This window comes from Phoxinus phoxinus, assembly GCF_949152265.1.
Source record: "Phoxinus phoxinus genome assembly, chromosome: 1".
In the NCBI taxonomy this organism is placed as follows: domain Eukaryota; kingdom Metazoa; phylum Chordata; class Actinopteri; order Cypriniformes; family Leuciscidae; genus Phoxinus; species Phoxinus phoxinus.
In genome coordinates, this window is record NC_136876.1 from 48,773,907 (window position 1) to 48,795,323 (window position 21,417).

The 21,417-nt window shown below is 37.0% G+C and overlaps 1 protein-coding gene across 1 annotated transcript in view; it reads left to right on the plus strand.

Moving 5' to 3' along the window:
- The window catches only part of LOC307003631 (5-hydroxytryptamine receptor 3A-like), a 29,819-nt gene extending 13,809 nt beyond the window's left edge, over positions 1 to 16,010 (plus strand). Inside the window, exons 7-10 of the mRNA XM_079622320.1 lie at positions 5,602 to 5,812; positions 12,105 to 12,233; positions 12,685 to 12,836; positions 15,807 to 16,010. Coding sequence (XP_079478446.1) covers positions 5,602 to 5,812; positions 12,105 to 12,233; positions 12,685 to 12,836; positions 15,807 to 15,950 — 636 coding nt within the window. The 3' untranslated portion in view covers positions 15,951 to 16,010. The remainder of the gene's footprint in view (positions 1 to 5,601; positions 5,813 to 12,104; positions 12,234 to 12,684; positions 12,837 to 15,806) is intronic.
- The last annotated feature ends 5,407 nt before the right edge of the window (positions 16,011 to 21,417 follow it).

Consider the following 21,417-nt stretch of genomic DNA (forward strand, 5'->3'; position numbering starts at 1 on the left):
CTAAAGTAAATAATATAAGGGTCAAGAGCCCAACTAAAGCAAACACTGATCTCCATAATGGTGGCTTACAATTTGAGATTTTCTCCTTCAGTGATTCTGCTTGTTAACATCAGGTGTTCATCACTAATGCTCAATCATCACTCAATTAATAACTTAATTATCTCATTAACTTTAACACTCTTGAGTGTTCATTTAACACTCATATTTTAACACTTTACACTCTTGAGTGTGGACTCATATACACTCCCAGGAGTGTTCATTTAACACTGGAGTTTTTGCTGTGCAGGCTGAGATGCGAGCGGCTACCGTCGGATCATCCGGCTGGAATGAGAGGTAGAGTTGTGTGTCATCAGCGTAGCAGTGGTAGGAAAAGCCATGTCTCTGAATCACAGATCCTAGTGATGTCATGTAGATGGAGAAGAGAAGTGGTCCCAGCACTAAGCCCTGAGGCACACCAGTAGCTATGTTGGGTCTTAGACACCTCACCCCTCCACGACACCCTAAAGGACCTACTCGAGACATAAGACTTGAACCACTGGAGTGCAGTTCCCGAGATCCCCTTCATCTTTAGGATTGACAGGAGGATCTGGTGGTTAACTGTGTCAAAGGCAGCACCCAGATCCAACAGGATGAGAACTGAGGACTTGGAAGCTTCTCTTGGAGGCTGCTCTTAGTTAATGTACTGTGATCTAACATGAACAAACAATGAACAGCTGATTTTTCATTAACTAACATGAACGAAGATTAATAAAAACTGTAATAAGTGAATTGCTCATTGTTAGTTCATGTTAACCCTTTATCGGGCGAGGAACCATATTTGGTAACTTAATCGCGCATGCAAACTGACTCTCCCCTGCCTGTTTGCGTTGTCATATGAGCGCATAGATTTCTCCTAGCCAATCAGCGAAGATCAGGCTACGTCACTGATAGTCACATGATGGCATCTGGCCAATCAGAATTTGTGCGGAGCATGTCAAACTTCAGTGTTGTTCCGGATATTGGAAAGTGAGATTATGCGCTACTACCTACTCCCACATCAGCGCTAATAACTTCAAAACAAAAAATGGTAAGTTGATGAAACTCACACATTCTATGGTTGAATAGTTGTGCAGCATGTTGAGATAGGTGTTGTTTGCATAGATTTCTTGAAAGTAGTGACATTTGTGGCATGAAAAATGGTGAGACCATATTTGATCATATGCCCTGTTCAGGTAAGATTAGCGCAAGTCCATATTTAGACATACGCCCTATACGTATAGAATAGTATTTTTTCTACAAATAATGCATTATAACCACAGTCTATGATTATAAAGTAGGAGAATAGTATTTACTAGTGCATTGGATGTTATTACAGGTTTGAATAACATTATAAAGTGATCCAGTGGGAAACGTAACACATTTATAGACATTTTCAAGCCATAGATATTGAAATATGTGTGGTTTTGGTCAGTTCTTTATAACAGTTTTTAATACTTATAATGATATTTTGCACTTCTTATTATATATTTACACGTTATGTTTAAGTTGTATGCCCTTGAAACAGTTTTTATCATAGTTAAATGCCATGTATTGGTGTTTTTTTTTGTACTTGACCATACCAAAGATCAGTAGTACAGATCTTTTATAAATGTATACATTTATTTATAACATTTATAAATGCACAAATGTGTATTTATAAAACATGAATCATATTAGATGTTCTTAGGAGCACAAACCATAAATGCATACCCTATTCATTAATTTGGTTTCAAATTATGTTAATGTATTAAAATAAACATTTTTAATAATTTGAGTAATATTTCAAAGGATTTATATTTTTAGCACTTAAGTGTTATGACAGACCAGTCCAATGTTACTCACTTATTTTTCTTATTATTTATATTTCAGTAGATCTGCACTTCACTGTTACTCAACAAATAACTCAAACTGGGCTTGATATTGACTCAAAAATGTACTCTCTGTTCTTTGCAGCTATCTACGCAAATCTTTTACGGCAAGAGGGGGACAGTTGTGCCAGCCCACCCCAGCATCAGTGATGATGAGGGCTCTGAGAAGGAAGATGATGATGTGGCAGACCCTGACTTCCTCCCACACAGCAAAAACTCCAGTGTTAAATGAACACTCCTGGGAGTGTATATGAGTCCACACTCAAGAGTGTAAAGTGTTAAAATATGAGTGTTAAATGAACACTCAAGAGTGTTAAAGTTAATGAGATAATTAAGTTATTAATTGAGTGATGATTGAGCATTAGTGATGAACACCTGATGTTAACAAGCAGAATAACTGAAGGAGAAAATCTCAAATTGTAAGCCACCATTATGGAGATCAGTGTTTGCTTTAGTTGGGCTCTTGACCCTTATATTATTTACTTTAGATTTTGCTTGTCTGCTGTAACTGATTAGTAACAGTCAGATGGACAAAGAGAAAAAATGATCTGATGGTGTCGATTATGTTTTGGCATAATCATATTGTGATCTGAAATAAACAAAACATATTTGGTTAGTTTGGTGTAACTTGTTAACCCTCTAGGCGCCACGGTCGAGTTTACTCGACAAGATGCGGCACTGAATAAAACGGCCGATTTTGTCAAATAGGGTGTCAAATTTCCTTCGATCTCCCATCCACTAGTTGGCAGACATGTTTATACTTCATCCCCAACTCAAAAAAACGTCATGCTTTTATACAAAATCTTCGAGCTAGAGCGCATTGAATCAGCGCGAACAAAAGCGGAGCTAGTGTGCGAGTGAGCCATTTTATCAGAGCAATATTGTCAACGTCAGCGAGTTTTTGCATTAGATTATTATTATTATTATTATCTAATTGCATCAATAAAGCTTACCCACAATGAAGTGTTGGGTCTTCTATTCGCGGACCCTGGTTCTGAAGGGAAATATCTGCCTTCAGAAGTTGACGGTGATTATGAAAGTGAAAGTATAGCCCGTACGTTACACCAAGCACAAACGGTGAATCCTTTGCCCAATGTAGATGGTCCTTTGCCCAATGTCAGTGGTGGGAACAATGTTTCCCGAGGTCGGAGTGTTCATCGCGAAGTTTGCAGGTGTATTGTTGTGGGGAACGAGGCGGGAGATTTTTTTTTACCGCGCTAGTCATGTAGTTTGTCTTCTGACCGTGTGCCTCTCCGCAATCGCGGCGACATTATTGTGGTGAAGACTTTGTCTAAAGCTACTGGGTATGTTAGACGATATCAAAGTATTCATAGGACAGTTATGGGGCAACGTGGAGGCAGGGTGGGGAGTCGCAATGACAATGACAGTAGTCCGAGCTGTGCGCACTCGGCGCGCGCGCGAGGCAGATCTGGCCGCGCCCGCGCTGCTCGTAGCAGGAGCAGAGGCGGTGTGACACGGAGCAACTAAACAGGTCTTGTCTACTTGTGTTTCTGTGTCATATGAATAATATATATATGTAATATATAAAATCAGAGTGCCTACTCTATGTAAATGGAAAATCTCTACAGCAAAAGGCCAACCACTACATCCATTCGGTTTGTTTCTACCATTTATTAGTAATGATTTACACAGTTTGTTTACTACTAACTATTTACCTGAGCATTCAGTATTGTGCAATATAGCATACAGAAGGTATGGGGGGAAATAACTGCTGCATTTTATTATTTAAACTCGTGACATTTCATGAAAATTCTATAATCCACGATGGCCACCACCATATGACGTCATAATATGCAAATTAGATGGGAAAATGTAATCCCTAAATAAACTTTGGGTCATCCTTAATATTTCTCTAATTTACAGAAAGTCTCTATCTTTTATCACTTTTAAGATATAGCCTTTTGAAATTAAGATGTCAAAATCAAACGTTTTAGGAAAAAACCTCTGGCGCCTAAAGGGTTAATACAACAGCTCTCTGATTCTAAAGCATATAATTTTCAGTATTTTTAACATAATCCAAAATATTTAATAAACATTGTTCTGATCAAGAGACTTTTAAATCACTTTATTTAGAAACACAGACATCAATAATCAGCCTGTGAATCTCAACAATGGTGACAATAATAAATCATGTTGCAGTGGCTGCCACCAATCAACTCATTAATGGCTCCCATCATGCATTGCGGAATTAACAAATCATGATCTGAATTGTCTTTTAAGTAATTTCCTTTTCCTAATTGAATATTTTGCTCATCACCATTGTTGAGATGCATAGACTGAATCTTGATGTCTATGTGTGCCTAAAATAAGTTTTTTTTAAATAATTAATAATAATTAAAACAAATTATTCCGTATTTATTTATCAAAAATTCTGGATATTTATGTAGAATCACAGTTATGCTGTAATAAACAACGAAGTCAGAAACAAGGGTTCAGTGATCAAGGTCAAATTATGATTGTCATAACATAACCAACAGATCACTTTTTTTCTTTGTTCATCTGTCTATTACTAATTAATAACAGCAGACAAACAAAATTTAAAGTAAATAATATAAGGGTCAAGAGCCCAACTAAAGCAAACACTGATCTCCATAATGGTGGCTTACAATTTGAGATTTTCTCCTTCAGTGATTCTGCTTGTTAACATCAGGTGTTCATCACTAATACTCAATCATCACTCAGTTAATAACTTAATTATCTCATTAACTTTAACACTCTTGAGTGTTCATTTAACACTCATATTTTAACACTTTACACTCTTGAGTGTGGACTCATATAAACTCCCAGGAGTGTTAATTTAACACTGGAGTGTTTTCTGTGAACACTGGAGTTTTTGCTGTGCACCCACGAAGCAGTGGCCTAATTCGCTGGATTTGAAAAAAAAAAATGTTCCTAATAATAATTGAAAATGTTCCTAATAATAATTTAATTTAAAATGTTCCTAATAATAATTTAAAATGTTCCTAAATAAATATTTTTATGTTTGTAACAAGTTTATGTGTTTTTATTATATTTTTATATATACACTTTTTAAGGGAAAAACATTACCCTAGACTGGCGAGGAACCATATATGGTAACTTCATTGCCCTTGATTTCCAACCTAAAAAATTATAATTTTTTTAAACTCACAAATGTTTAGAAGTCTTATAATATCCTCCAATAACACTCTATGGTTGAAATTTAGAATTTCCAAGTATTTCAATGAGTGCCAATGTTAACAATTGAGACCTTAGTGTAAAGTGTTACCATAAAATTAAAAATGTAGTTCTAGCCAAACACAAATCTTTGTCGCCATTAAAATTTAAATGAAATTAATTTTATATTTAGTGATAGGCAATATGACCAAGTTCATATATCACCATGAAATTAGTTCAATTCTGTAAAATTCAATTCTATGAAGAGAGCTCTCTAATTCAATCAGGTAATAACCCTACTGTTTTTTTTTTCTTTCTTTTAAACTGGCCACACATCCCTATTTTATAGTGGGTTAGACCATTGAACTGGTTTAAACTGAGTTTACTCCATGTTGCTCCAGGGAAATTGTCCCTGTAATAAGCGCACTCTAAGTCGCTTTGGATAAAAGTGTCTGACAAATGCATAAATGTAAATGAATGTCTCTTAGTGTTCTCAATGTTAAAGTCCATCATGATGCTAATCTCTCTCTCTCTCTCTCTCTCTCTCTCTCTATGACAGATCACCATAAAAAGGAGACCTCTACTGTATGTCATCAACATTATAATACCTGTATTTTTCTTCCTTGTGCTGGATGTGATCTCCTTCTTCATTGACACAAGTGGAGCCGACAAAGTGAGCTTTAAAGTGACTTTGCTCCTGTCTATTTCTGTGATGTTGCTGATTCTTTATAGCACACTTCCCTCTACGGCTGAAAACATCCCTCTTATTGGTGAGTCTAACATAGACATGATTATTGAACATTACTTAATTTAGGTAAGAATTACTTTCATAAAACACTTCCCGCTCTCGCGGCATGTGTATCATATGCAGATCAGGCGCCCATAGCTCAATGCGCACCTCCTCATATAAGCGCTGTAGGTACAGTGTCACAAGTACAAGTCAACCAGGTTACCGGATCCCTTACACACAGCGATCCGAGCCTAGACATCATTCTACACCTAGCCATGTGAGCAAAAGCATGGGTAATCATCCCGGGTGTGTCAGAATGGGTGGTAAACATAATAAAACGAGGTTACTCGCTGCAGTTCGCACGCAGACCCCGCATTTTCGAGTAATGGTCGTAACGATAGTGAAAAGCGAAGTAGCATATCTGCTTCATGCCGAAATAGCGAAACTGCTGAGAAAAGGGGCTATAGAAACTGTTCCTCTAACACAGAGCGAGTCAAGTTTTTTCCGTTGTCATTTTCTCGTCCCAAAGAAGGATGCTGGTCTCCGACCCATCTTAGACCTCAGACATTTGAACAAAGCGCTTATGAGGCGATCGTTCAATTAATTAAGTGATGATTGGGCATTAATGATGAACACCAGCAGAATCACTGAAGGAAAGAGAAACAACAAGAACAGAAAAAACTCTGACTTCATTGACTTTGTTGACAGCAGGTGTTCATCATTAATGCCCAATAATCACTTAATTAATCACTTATCTCATTAACTTTATGATCATTACAAATCACACCATACGACATGGATCTAAAAACTTGGGTACGACGTGTAGACTGTACGATGATAACACCTATTCAATCGTATACTACGACGCAAGACAGTATAGAAGAATAAAACGTCATCAGCATGCGCTAGTGGTAAACAAATAGAGCAAGAAGAATCGCACTTGGGCAATTGTAGTTTTTATGTGCGCTGAAAAAAACGAGGAGGAAGCGAAAGAGGAGAACAAAGCACACTATGCAATAATTGTACCTTCATATAACAGCTTCGAAATCATTTTGATGGTAAAACAACTCGCAGTAGGGCAAATTATCCCGATAGCAAAGCCTGCACAGCAAAATCCCCAGTGTTAAATTAACACTCCTCAGTGTACATATGTGTCCACACTACAGGGTGTTAAAATGAACACTGAAGCAGTGTTGAAGTTAATGACATAATTAAGTGATTAATTAAGTGATGATTGGCCATTAGTGGTGACACCTGATGTTAATAAGCAGAATCACTGAAGGAAAGAGAAACAACAAGAACAGAAAAAAGAGAAACATAAGAACTACAACTGTCTTTGAGCCATTACACATAATCAGTGGCGCCTCCAGAAATTTTTCATAGGGGTGGCCAGATGGGGCCACTTAAAATCTTGGGGTGGCACACCAAAACTATAAACCATAATTTCAGAATTGTATTCTACTGTTGTAGTAACCCATACGGAAATGTAATATATGACATATCCCTATATCGCTAGTGACGCCGTCATATATGTTAAATATAAGACAATATATTGCTATCACATATACATATCTCTACATATATGTTGATATAGGTTTTTAACATATATAAATTTGACATATTAAATGAGTATATTGACATATATTAATATGATGTATATGATTATTATTTATATAATACTGTATGTTTTGACCATATATGTCACCGATATGTTTAATTTATATATGCCAAACTATTTACTATTTATTTCAAGTCTACAGATCAAGTCTACATATCCACATTTCATTTCAATTTCTATCTCATTATCCACATTTCATTTCAATTTCTATCTCATTTTTGAATCTTTTATAAATAAAATGTATTATTTATTATTATTTTACCTCTTCTTGACCAGCTCATAAAAACAAAACAAATACTACACAAATTCTATTTGAAAACTGATAATTATATATGTGACATGTATGTAAAAAAACACTATTATACATACATCAAATATATGGGCTGGTTTTATATGTCAATTGTTCCATTTTCTAATAGGTTTTATATATGGGCATATATATGGGTATATATATTTTATATATGTGGATATATTTCATATATGTATATTTCATATACCTAGGCTATGTACATATATTACATTTCCGTATGGGTAAACCGGCCTGAAGAAAACTATCAGAAAGACTTAAGGAAACTCCTACTGATATACTTTGGTTTATTGTGTTATATTTAATGGACAGTGCATCACGTTGCATGAATTTCTTAAATGAAATAAACAGAGTTCACAAGCAGGTTAATAATAATACACACACTCCATTTCATCATTGCAAATAACACATAGCCTATGACTCGACTGACAAAACTAGGAACTAACAGACACATGAAGTAAACTTGTGTGTAGTTTATAAAGTCCAACCTTGCACTTGTTGAAAACAATCTAAACTCTGTTTTTATGACGCAGCTCTTATTGATGCGACTTACCAGCAGCGAGAGATGTGACTACGAGAGATGTGACTCTGCGTAGCTCCGCCCGCAATATCACGCACACAAATGCGAGTGATGCAACAGCCAATGTCGAGTTTTCCCAATTAATGCATGAATTTAACAGCATTATTTAAACTCTGTTACACATATACATGCACCAGCTAACGACGTTAGCTAGGTAACTCTTGTCAAAACATGTCAAAGACGCATCAAAAAGCATTTGTAACAGTATACTGTAACCATTTGGCACTTAAAAAGCACGTCACGACACATAATTCCCCGTCTTCTTTTACTAAAGAATATTTTTTACTTATTTACTTACCGGTAGTCTTCGTCTTCTTTCTTAACTTCTTTTAAAATTGTTGACCGACGGGCACGCGCTGAGCTGTTGCTGTCTGAGCGCGCAACAGCGGCATGTACGGAGGGGCGGGGGAGGGGCGGGCTACTGTGTGCGATCGAAAGTCTAGATCAGCTTGCCTGCCTGGCTGTGCATTAGGGATGAAATGCATAACTGATGCTACTAAATTTTTTACTGGCCATTGGGGTGGCCAGTGGGGTGGCCAGGAGTCGGCCAGGGGTGGCCACGGCCACCCCTGGCCACCCCCTGGTGGCGCCATTGCACATAATGCACTTATTATTAACCAGTAGGGGTGGAGCCGAACCCGAATACGGTATTCGGAAAGGCACAAATAACGTGTTTTTTTACAAATACTTATTTCGAACAACTACTTTAAAAAATATTTGTATTCGGGAACAAGAAAAACTTTACATCAAAAAGCTGCGTTTCCTCATGAGACCGCAGTGCACGACGCCCGGATGAGTGAGTGACGGACACAGGCTGCTCCACACAGCAACAGAGAGCGAAAAAACACTTAACTCCATCACTATTTTTGTTGAATAGATGTTTGTACCTTATGGGTTCCTGAGGCAGTTTATAACTTTCGAGAAGCGGAGTTTGATCGGGAGATTATTTCATTGCGCTGCATTATTGACGTCTGCAGTCGGGTGCTCTCATGTTTGCTCTGTTTACGTAACGTTAGCTCTGTTTAGCGCGGTAATTTAGACAATAGGCTGTTGACAGAGTAACGTTAACGTTCGGTTAAAAAGGTTAAAAATGTTCGTGTAGTTGTGTCGAATTGTATGCACGTGTGGGAGTTATATGGTAGGCCTACGTTTAAGTTACTCTGTCTTTTGCAGACAGCAAGATGTAGGCTGCAGGCTTCATAATGTTCACAATGGTATTTTATTAGTTGTTGGTTTAACCATGGATGAGGTAATGGCTGTTATGTTATTTTCTTTTCAATGACGTTCCTTGTTTCATTGCTGGATTTATGGAAAAACATCAACCAATATTACATATCCATAATTATTATAATGGATATAATTAAAGAATACTTACAAGTAAATTAGTAATGTAACGCAAAAAAAAAAATTTACGATTACGATTTTTACGCCTATTTTGAATTTTACTCGAATACAAATACAAATACTTTTCCCCCCTCAACAAATACAAATACAGATACAAATATCGGCTGCTTTGCACACCCCTATTAACCAGTATGACTTTATTTCTGTCTTAAATCTACAAAAGTTCTTGAGATTCAACAGAAGTTTAGACGGTAATGTTTTATGCCATTTTTCATTTTTCAGTGTTTTCTTTAGTTGGCCTCTTGACCCTTGCCTTTTTCTAATGTTAGTTTTTCTCTGACTGTTCCAACATTGTGTTTATACAGCACATTTGTTACTGCAAGAGAAAACATTATATGTTTTGAAGATGACATTATCATAATGTATTGACCTCAGTCACTCAAGAGTCTAAATCTTTGACTATATGCTTGATGTCTTATTTTAGAATTGGTGATTGTAGCCCTGAGATTCTAGAATTAGAGATCCAAAAACAATATGAACAATTTTGAAAATACCTTTGAGCGCAGAAGCTCTTGTGTTTAGACACACAGACATCAAGAATCAGCATATGAATCTCAACAATGGTGACAATAAACAAACTAGTGACAAACAGATCAACTCTGAACATCACAAGCTACTAAAGTCATAACAAAACAATAGCAAAATAAAAGCAAACAGGAAAAAACAATGAAAATGACAGGACAATTCAGCTGCATAATTTATTCATGCTGCAATGCATGATGGGAGCCATGGGTGTGTTTTGATTGGTGGCTCCCATCATGCACTGCAACATGAATAAATGATGCATGAATATAACATGAATAAACCGCGAGTGGTATTTACGACAGTAACCTTAAATACAAGTACTCCACAGCGACTCTAGGGGTCGCTGTTAGAGAAAAACTGAAAAATGCATAGTGTGCCTTTAAGAGCCACAACCACAGAAATCGCCACGATTGGCCATCCTTCGTCTGGGACAGGCCAAAATCGTACATTGTGTACTGGGCATTAGATGAAATCGGCTGAAGATAAAATACATTAAATCTCTCAAGATCTCAGCAGAGGAGGATTAAACATCTTCACAAACAGCATTACCAGCTTCACTTATTCATAAAAACAATTGCCAACAATGGTCTCTACGATCAACCTATAGGCTTACGATGCTTTTGTAAAACACAGCCCACATTGCCTTTATTTCAGTCATTTTTATTTTATATAAAAAAGTAGTTTTGTTTGAAGTCACCATGATGGAGATCAGTGTTTGCTTTAGTTTGGCTCTTTACCCTTGACTTTCTAACATGTTTAAAAACACATTGATTATGGTAAAGTAAGCCAAGACCAAAAGTGATTAAGTGATGTTGGTTAGTTAATGATGATCACACTGGCCTTAAATCACTGATCATTCAGTCTAATGTTATAATTAAAATGGAGAGAAAAAGAGTATTATTAATTATATGTTACTCATATTAGTACATATGTGATTCAGCAATATTTTCTGGCCCGCCGGATTATTTTGGAAGTCAGTTTTTTTTTTTTTTTTTACTATAACGGTTTACAAATAGGCCCCGTGAATCAGTGATGCGCGGGATGATCCAAAATGAGCGACGAGTGCCTGCGGTCACCCGCGGTTACGAGTCATCCAAAAATATTTTTAATGATATTCGGGTCGCGGTCGGTCGGGTCGTTTGAAATAAAGATGCCAATTAAACCATTGTAATTTATATAGTACTAGACATAATGTTCTATGAAATACACAGGTCTACACTTTATTGGCTGAATAACTGCGCGAGGATAAGCGGTTGCTGAATTGAACCTTGTGGGAGCGGGACGGAAAAAAACAGTCCCGCGCAGACCTCTTGTGTCCCGAATAAATAATAATTAAAAAAAAGGAATAAAGTTCAAAAGTTGTACAGTCCATTGGTAATACAATGCTAAATCCGATATATGTACAATAACATGTCCAACAATCGATTTAAATAGTACATGGGGTTTAATTTATCGTTAATAAGATGTATCTGCGGCAATTTCTCGTGTGCTTAAATGGTCCAGTGGTATAACTTTTGTCAAGTGTGTAAAAGGTTCTTGGTTCTAATCTGCATTTGTATAGGGTTTTTTTTCCGTTTTTTTTTCTTCATCAAAACCGATTATGATCATCAGTGGTTGTATATAAGTAGTAGGGAAACGTTTGTGTGCATTATATTTTGTGATTTCACCGTAACGAATAGGCCTATTCCATGTAGCTGGCCCGCCATCTACTGGATAAAAAAAATATTGGCCCGCGGCCAAAGTTACTTGCCGACCCCTGTAGCATGAGATACAGCAGTGTTGTGGAAATCAAATATTATGCAGGATTTAAAAACCTTTCCTGCACTAAATATTTTTCATCTACAGCATTACAACACACACAAACTACAAGAATGGTCATAGTTTCCTGTTTTTCACAGGGGTTTACTGCTGTGCGGTTTTCTGTCTAATTGGCATCGGCTTGCTGGAGACCTTTCTTGTGAATGTGATGACTAGAGGAGCTGAGAAGAGATCAGTGGAAACTACGTCTACTGTTAGTGGCCGAGATGGTAAGAGTCGACACAACATCTGATTATGAGGAACATTTTCATGTATTTTATACTTTTACTTCACAAATTAAGGTTTAGTTGTGAAATTAAGTTTAAGATTTGGTTGCTTTGTCGCTTGGTACTTTTGCAAAGAAATGTAAATAAAATTAATCTTTGAGTAAATTAGAAAAAAAACATGTTCCAGCATCCTTGTGCCCCTAAAAGTACAAACGGTTTGGATAATGGATGGATGGATGGATGGATAAAAATAGCATTTGAAGTCTGAAATTAGCAAATATAAAACCATGCAATCACACATTAAACAAGCCACCCCAAAACCACATGTGAAATTCATTTATTTTTCTATAATGGAGTATCAGCAAAGATTCCCCATCAGAACAAGCGTATACATGATTATGCAGACAAAACTGAATTTATCCAGACCCGTGCTTTGCTTTTTTCCCTCTCACAGACGGTGAACGAGACTTGAAGAATCCTCCAGACTCAGTTAGAGAGCCGAATGAAGAGTCTTATACCCTAAACCGTCTGAAGCGGTGTTGGGCTGCAACTCGACAAGACCAACGAGAGAAGCTGTCCTGGACCAGAGTGGCAAGAATCATAGATGTGACCTTCTTTGTTCTTTACATAATCACTGTTATTGTGTTTATGTCTGTGCTTTGGAAGCTTTGGTTTCCATAGTGATGTCTTATGTAAGCAATAATGAGTGATTATAATCAAGGTATTAATCAACATTGTTCCTTCTAAATAATAAAATGAGTTTTTTGACTTCTCTAGACTTGTGAGATTTTACTTTGTAATAGAAGTTACCACTTCTAGCCCGGCTTCCAGAAATGAAATATGGAAAGATGTTTTGTGTTTGAGAAAGATCTTTCAACATGTGTTAAAACATACAGGGATCATTGAAGCCAATAGTTTAAGGGACCATTTCTCAGTTAAAGCCTTACTTTCCAGAGTAAAGTAGCTCTCCTTGAGAGAAAGAACGCATTATCTTGATGTTTTGAGAGGACCCCAGCTAACAGACTTTTGTTATAAGAATGTTCTCCAAACGTTCAGTGTTGGTTCCGGGAATGTGAAAATGTCCAGTTTTCTTGACGTTAGAGGAACGTGTTTTAAAAGGTACACAGAAAAAACTCCAGTGTTAAATGGACTTTGGACTCCATGGATTGGAGTTTATTTGGCTCCAGCCTCAAGAGTGTAAAGTGTTAAAATATGAGTGTTAAATTAACACTGAAGAGTATTAAAGTTAATGAGATAATTAAGTGATTAATTGAGTGATGAATGAGCATTATTGAAGACACCTGATGTTAACAAGCAGAATCACCAAAAGGAGAAAATATAATTGTTAAGTCGCCATTATGGAGATCAGTGTTTGCTTTAGTTGGGCTCTTGACCCTTAAACTACTAACTTTAAATTTTGTTTGGCTGCTGTATGAGTTACGACAGCTGGATAAACAAAGAGATAATGTGATCAGGTGATGTTGGATGGAAAATTTTCATCATTTGACCTGAGTCACTAAACCTATAGTTACATTGTTGATTAAAGCAGCCCTCTAATTCTACATCATATGGTTTTCAGCTTTTCTGTACAATCAAAAATAATGTTAACTAATAGTTGTTCTGAAAAAAAAAAAAAAAAAACAGACTTTGAACCAGTTTATTTGTTTAAACACACTTGACATCAATAATCAGCATATGAATCTCAACAATGGTGACAATAATAAAGCATGTGCATTCTGGGTACCACCAATCAAAACTCATCCATTGGCTCCCATCATGCATTGCTGTATGAATAAATTATGATCTGAATTGTCTTAGTAATTTCCATTTCCTAATTGCATATTATTTTTGTCACCATTGTTGAGATACATACACTGATTATTGATGTCTGTGTGAGCCTAAGAGAAAGATTTTTTATTTATTTATCAGAATATTTTTTATAACAAATCTTTTGAATAAATGTATATCGTCAATGGATCTTATGATGTAGATTCACTGTGATGCTATAATCAATAATATTAATCTAAATCAGAGATTAGGCTCTAAATGAGGTCAAATGATTATTATGTTAAGACACGACCACCATCACTTGATCACCTTTTTTTTTGGTCCATTTGTCTGTTATAACTCAGTTATAACAGCATAACAAAATCTAAAGTTTAACATGTAAGGGTCAACTGGCCAACTAAAGTAAACACTGATCTCCATAATGGTGACTTAAAATTCGATTGATTTTCTCCTTCAGTGATTCTGCTTGTTAACATCAGGTGTCTTCAATAATCCTCAATCATCACTCAATTAATCACATAATTATCTCATTAACTTTTACACTCTTGAGGCTGAACCAAACAAACTCACAGGAGAGTTCATTTATAACACTGGAGTTTTTTCTGTGTACCTTTTAAAACACGTTCCTCTAACGTCAAGAAAACTGGACATTTTAACATTCCCGGAACCAACACTGAATGTTTGGAGAACGTTCTTATAACGAAAGTCTGTTAGCTGGGACTCTCCTGTTTATAGTTACAGCCTGGCCAAATCCAACCTTGAAAAAGCTGTGTGTCGATGTGCGTGTTAGTCTTCTTGGTTACAAGTTAAGAAACAACTGCATTATTGGAGTTAATCCGATTAACTGATCCAAATATTCATAATCAATTATAACAAGTTATGATTGATTATTAATATTTAATTGAGCTAATTTGCTACAAAAGCAAAACAAGAGCAGTAAATTACTGTGATTTCAGCAACGTTTTGCTGTTGATTCACAGTCATTTGTAAGAAAATGACCCAGCATGTATTAAAGGAGAACTCCGGTCATTTTAACATTGAGCTCAATTTTTAGTAAATTTGGAGTGCTGTCAATACAGAGAACAACGACAAAAATCGGTGTTGCCTACACCGTATTATCCTCTTTTAAAAATTTGCACCCTGTTGACTTCAATAGGGCAAATTTTTTTGTCGTTGTTCTCTTTATTGACAGCACTCCAAATTTACTAAAAATTGAGCTCAATGTTAAAATTGACCGGAGTTCTCCTTTAATTTCACAGTCAATTTATTGTAAAATAATACTCTTTAATCCTGTAAATCCCTGGCAATTTTTTACAATTTGTGAACAAAGCAGAAGATATGCACGTGTAATTTTTGCAGTCGGTTTTGCGACTGGTCCAGGCTGACTGAAATGAAACAAACAGACAAAACAACAACAGACTACAAACTGTTTAATACAAATACTAATATCTTAACCTCTTTTAACTATAAACCATTGCTTCCAGTCTACCGTTATACGAGTGATCATGTGGGGGACATTTTTGTTGTGGTGTGTATGCCGACTTCTACTATTTACTTTTAGTTTTCTACCCAATCTAAAGTTAAACCACATTTGTAAAGGGGGGTTATGTATTGATTCGAGTTTTTGTGACCATTCCAGCAAACTTGAAGTCATCTCTCCCTGAAATGCATTATATCTACTTTATTCCTGTGTCTCTGTGCACATATTAAGTTTTATGATTAAGTGATGTCATTTACACTTACTGAATTTCTCTCCCAAATTCTTTTTTTTTTTTTTTTTTTGTACAGATGAGTAAAATTGATGTGAAAAAGGGCTGGCAGAGGATATGGGACAGTGAAATAAGAGGAAGACATCTGCATAGTGGAAAGAACAACACACTGTTAGAACTTACCAGGGTTTTTTTTACAGTAAAATACTGGCAACCCTGTTGAAACACTGTTTACTGTTAATTGTACAGTTCTTTACTGTAATCTACAGTATGTTACTGTAAAACTGCACTAAATTAAAACTTGAGTTAACAAATTTCACTTGCAGAAATCGACTGCCTTAAATTGACCAACTGTCATTTAAATGTATTAACTATAATTTATAATGCATTAATAAAGTGAAAGTATTATTGTGAACTTATTTAATTTTAGACCACTATAAAAACTATTGTAAATAAAGAGATTTCCACTGAACCACAACTACAGTCACCACATGTTAAATAAAGCAACATGCAGCAGTGTTGCCAGACCTGTTTTATAACTTACAGTTTATTACTGTTAAAATACATTTTGTGGGTGTGACTTTTTATCTTACACTGTTAACTATTTCAACCCCACAGGAAAATACACACTACAAAGAGTAAAAAGTAACATTGATAAGATAATTAAGAGAATATGTAAGTGATTGTTGAGCATTAGTGATGAAAACCTGCTGTTAACAAGCAGAATCACTGAAGAAAAGAGGAAGACAAGAACTACAACTGACTTCCAGCCATTACATATTTTTACACTTATTATTAACCAGTATGACTTTATTTCTGTCATACATACAGAAGTTGTTATTGAGATGTTTAATTGAAAATGTTTGGTTTGAAGTAACAATGATGGAGATCAGTGTTTGCTTTAGTTGGGTTCTGGACTCTTGATTAATTAACATTAGATTTTGTCTTACTGCATGAACTGTGTTTTTGCAAGTCACACTTGTACACACATGCACGGCTTGTTAATGATTGCAGTTATATTGATTAAGATGATATAATCATCATATAGCTTGTTCATTCACTAATAAGTTAAGTGTCTAATCAAAAGTATTGCATTACCACCACCGTGAAACTACAGTAATAGGTTACTATGATGAATTTTGTCACACCTCATGCAAAACCTAAAAAAAGAAACAGAGCTACACTGTCTTGTAGAATTACAGAGATATAAAAAATACGCACATTTTAGATTTTGCTGTATTTGGCTGAGCAGTGATTTGGGTGGCTCGCCAATGTATTAGATTTCTCCAATACATACAATAAGTAAGCTTGACCAGACTTCTTGTGGGGAGAAGAATTTATTGAAGGTTTGTAGTGTAGCAGTCCTTCAGCAACGATGTTAGCATGTTGCCCTTCAACAATCTTAACCCAAAATTCTGTTTGTGAGACAGAACTTTATACATGAAGACATAGGGCTATAAACAATAGAAACCTGTTAGGACCTCCCACAGGAGATTGATTTAACTTGTTAATCCACTCTGAGCAATGCTGATTCTTTTTATTCATTCATATCAATCAGTTTCTATGGGCCGTACATCTGAATGGGCCATTTGGCACACAGCTTTGCTGACACAGACAGAGTGGATTACATCTTATACACAGTCTCAATGTAAATGAATGTGATGACTGAAAATACAAAATCTTTCAACATGAATCTCAACAATGGTGAACAATGGTGTATAAATATAATATATTATATTATATTTATTCATGCAGCAGTGCATGCTGGGAGTTTTATACTATCCTGGAACCCAGCATGCATTGCGACATTACACTTTTAATTGTCACCATTGTTGAGATTCATACGCTGATAGTTGATGTCTGTGTGTGCCTGAGTCAAGCAGGAGTTTCAAAATGTTTTAATGCTCTATATTATTTCAATATCCTTCAGAATAACTGATTACAGAAATATTGATGGATTTAATGTAGTAGATTAACAGATACATGTTAAATACCCATAAATTCAAAGCTTAAACACAGGATGAGAACAGAGAATCTGACATATTACAGGAAGATGATGGTGGGGTAAGTCGGCCTGTTTGCTACTTTTCAGCGAAGTTTAAAAAGCACCAGCTGAACTATTCGACCATTGAAAAGGAAACGTTAGCACTGCTACTAGCCCTTCAACATTTTGATGTGTATGTTGGGTCTAGTTTCCAACTGTATATACTGTATATACCGACCATAACCCGCTTGTGTTTTAAACCAAATGTATAACAGCAACCAGTGCTTGATGCGCTGGGCACTCCTGGCCCAGAACTATAACATTACCATAAAGTACAAGAAGGGAGTTGAGAACATCATGGCAGACGCGTTATCCCGTGGGTGAGACTGTTAAATGCTGTGGTGGATGGTGCAAACTTAGGTGTTTAGGTGTTTGCTCTAATGGGAGGGGGTGTTACGTCCCGTAGGGTCCTGTGTTGTGGTGGTTAGTATTTGTGGTCCCTGTTTTCTCTCTCTAGGTATGTGCCGGTGGTGTGACGTCAATCTCGCAGCTGCGGCTGGTTGCTGCTAATTCGCCTTTGGCTAAGCCACGCCCTAGAATGTAGATTGACCAATCACAGCGCAACATAGCAACAGTAACTAAGGGAGGCGGGGCTTAGCCAAAGATGAATTAGCTGCATGGATAAAGCCCTCAGAGCTGGAGTGGAGAGAGGGGAGAGAAGAGTCTGATAGTGTTGGCATCGTGTCAGTGTGTGCTGTGCTGAGATCGACTGTCGAATCGTGTTGGCGGCGTGTCACTGTGTGTGCTGCTGTGATCTACTGTGGGTACCCGCGGCTTGCGGGTGTCAGGGAAGGACGGTGCGCCTTAGACAAGCAATTATTGCATGTCCCTGTTAGTGTGTATTAATCTTGTTTCTCTTTGTTATTTCACAGATGACCGTTTTGTTACAATTCTCAGCATCCTCTATTTTTTCTGCAAATTGTTTTAGTTGTCCCCGTTTTTTTTCCCGTTTGTGGTACTAATAATAAATTAGTTGTTGGTCCCACATCCCCTGGATGTAATTGGGACATAACGTCCAGGATGATTATGTCATCATCACAATAGCCAAAAACACCTGATCAACTTTCTCTTGGCTTTTTCTTGCAATAACAAATGTGTTTTATAAACTCACACTTGCAGCAGCCTGGGGAAAACTTACAGTACAAAGTCAAGAACCCAACTAAAGCAAACTGATCTTCATCAAGGTGACTACAAACTTTATTATTTTCAATAAAACACCAACTAAATATCTGTTCATTCTCAACAAGAACTTTTGTACATGTATGAAATAAATAATGTTAAACTGGTTTCACACTTGTGTGGCTGGAAGTCAGTTGTACTGAGATCTTCACAGATTTAATGTCTTTTATCTTCAGTGGATTTCATCTAAGGCTGTGACTGAAGTCAGTTTTAGTTCTTGTGTTTCTGCTTGTCTTTTTTTCCGTTCTCTTCTTTCCTTCAGTGATTCTACTTGTTAACAGGCTTTACTAAGGCTGAAATGACTTCATATTTAATATACACAGGTTTTGTGGCTCAGATAAGCTCCAGTTCTGGTTTATTTATTTGCTCTTGGCTGACATGTGGCATTGCTATGGTCTGCTTGTGGCCCAGATCTGGCAAACAGGAGTGGGCCACCCAAGGGCCGTAATTCCACGCTGCATGTGGGCCAGATCATCTTTCCACGTTTGCCAGATTTGGGCCGGATCTGGGCAGACACAATGTTGCTATGTGGGTTATAGTTAAAGGGTAACTAAACCCCTGGTCAGAGCCTGACTCCACCCACTGGCAATATTTGAAAAATGCTGGAAAAGTGGGCAGAGCCCAACGGACGAACCGAGGGCGGGGCTGAGCGGGTGATTGACAGACCCGCAGTGACTGACAGCTGCTGTCAGACTCGCTAAGACGGAGAGTGACGCAAGTAGCTTTGCAACAGAGCGGTCATTTAAAGTTGAGGACTTTTCTCACCTGAAGTGGAGGAATTGTCTGTGGACACGGAGCTAAAACCATATCAATTCGAGCCGCTAGCTCAAACTGCGGTGTCGCATCGCATTAACTCCCGCCTCGCGATCAGCATCCGACGATGCTAGCGAAGCAGCCGCGCTAGAGAGAATGGGTCCAGTATCTGAGTGGATTATTATTACTATTGACCTACGTTAAGCATATTTTGCCGCTATGTGAAAAAAAATAAACAGCAAAACGCGCCGGCGGTTGTGGAGTCCATGCAGGAAGAGCAGCGTTTGGCACACAAGTGCATGTAAACACTGGCGCCTAATTTCTAAGTCTGGTGGGAAGTTATACAGTCCAGCAGTGCTGTTGCAACCGGCAACACTACACCTATACCAGCCTAACCACTGTACTAAATACAGATAAAGCTAATGCTAAAAATCTACACTATCCTAACTGATGCAATACTATGCTACTAACTAACTATGCTTCTAACAACACTAACAACTATGCTAAATAACTACCTAGGCTACACAAAATAATCTAAATAACTATAAATGCTATGCTAACTAGATGCTAAAATACGCTATCCTGTTCGTTTTCAAAACTCGTAATTCCAATTTCCAGCTCCTGACTCGCTCTGGTGTTGACGGAACCAGATGCTTTTATACCAGGGGCTGCCAGGGGCGTGGTGAGCTCGCAGCGTCAGAGAGTACCCTACGTCAGAGAGTACCCCTGCTTCAGGAGATTCCGTTTAACCTGAAGAGGGCAGCACTCAGACGTTTTTACACCATATATTTGAAAATTAAAACACTTTATACTCAAATGTTAAAAAAAGTACTCGAATCAATGAACAGCATTTATGAAGCTCCATTCGTACAGATCATTAACTAAAAAAAGTTGGTTTAGTGTTTAGTTACCCTTTAAAAGAGGTTAAAATATTAGTATTTTTTTTATTAAACAGTTTGTAGTCTGTTGTTGTTTTGTCTGTTTGTTTCATTTCAGTCAGCCTGGACCATGCAGTCGCAAAACCGATTGCAAAATTACACGTGCATATCTTCTGCTTTGTTCACAAATTGTAAAAAAAAATTGCCAGGAATTTACAGGATTAAAGAGTATTATTTTACAATATCATTACAGATATACAGAATCTTCAACTGCATGCTGGGTATCTTCATAGTACACTGTAGAAATACAGTATGACATTTCCAGGAGTGCAGTTATACTGGAATTTCCCATAAAATGATTAACACTGTAGCGTCAAAAAGGTAATTTACTGCTATGTTACAACGCATTATACCAGAACTCATTTATCCTCTAAACAGTGATTCACTGATAATTTTCCAGAAAGGGTAATTTGTGTGAAAGCCCCTAGCAAAAGGGAAAGCAAAACCGTTTCAGGGATGAAACTGCTTCTCTGTCTCTCGAGGAGCTCTAGTGAATCTGGGTGTGATTTGCCAGTGAAATCCGGCCCCCTCTCTGTATTTAAGAATGAATAACACAGTCACCAGACAAGCTGCTTTTGAGAAGAATTTCTTCACTTTATCCAAGTAAGTGTATTTCACGAGGATCAGCTTCAACATTACAGAACTCTGCAATAGAGTAACAGTATTGTAATAATAACAGTGATAGGAGAGATCAGATGTAACATTACATTTGTCATTAAATCTTTGGCTGATTCTGATAATCTGTCATGCAAATTTCAGATCTAAAAGCTTCAAAG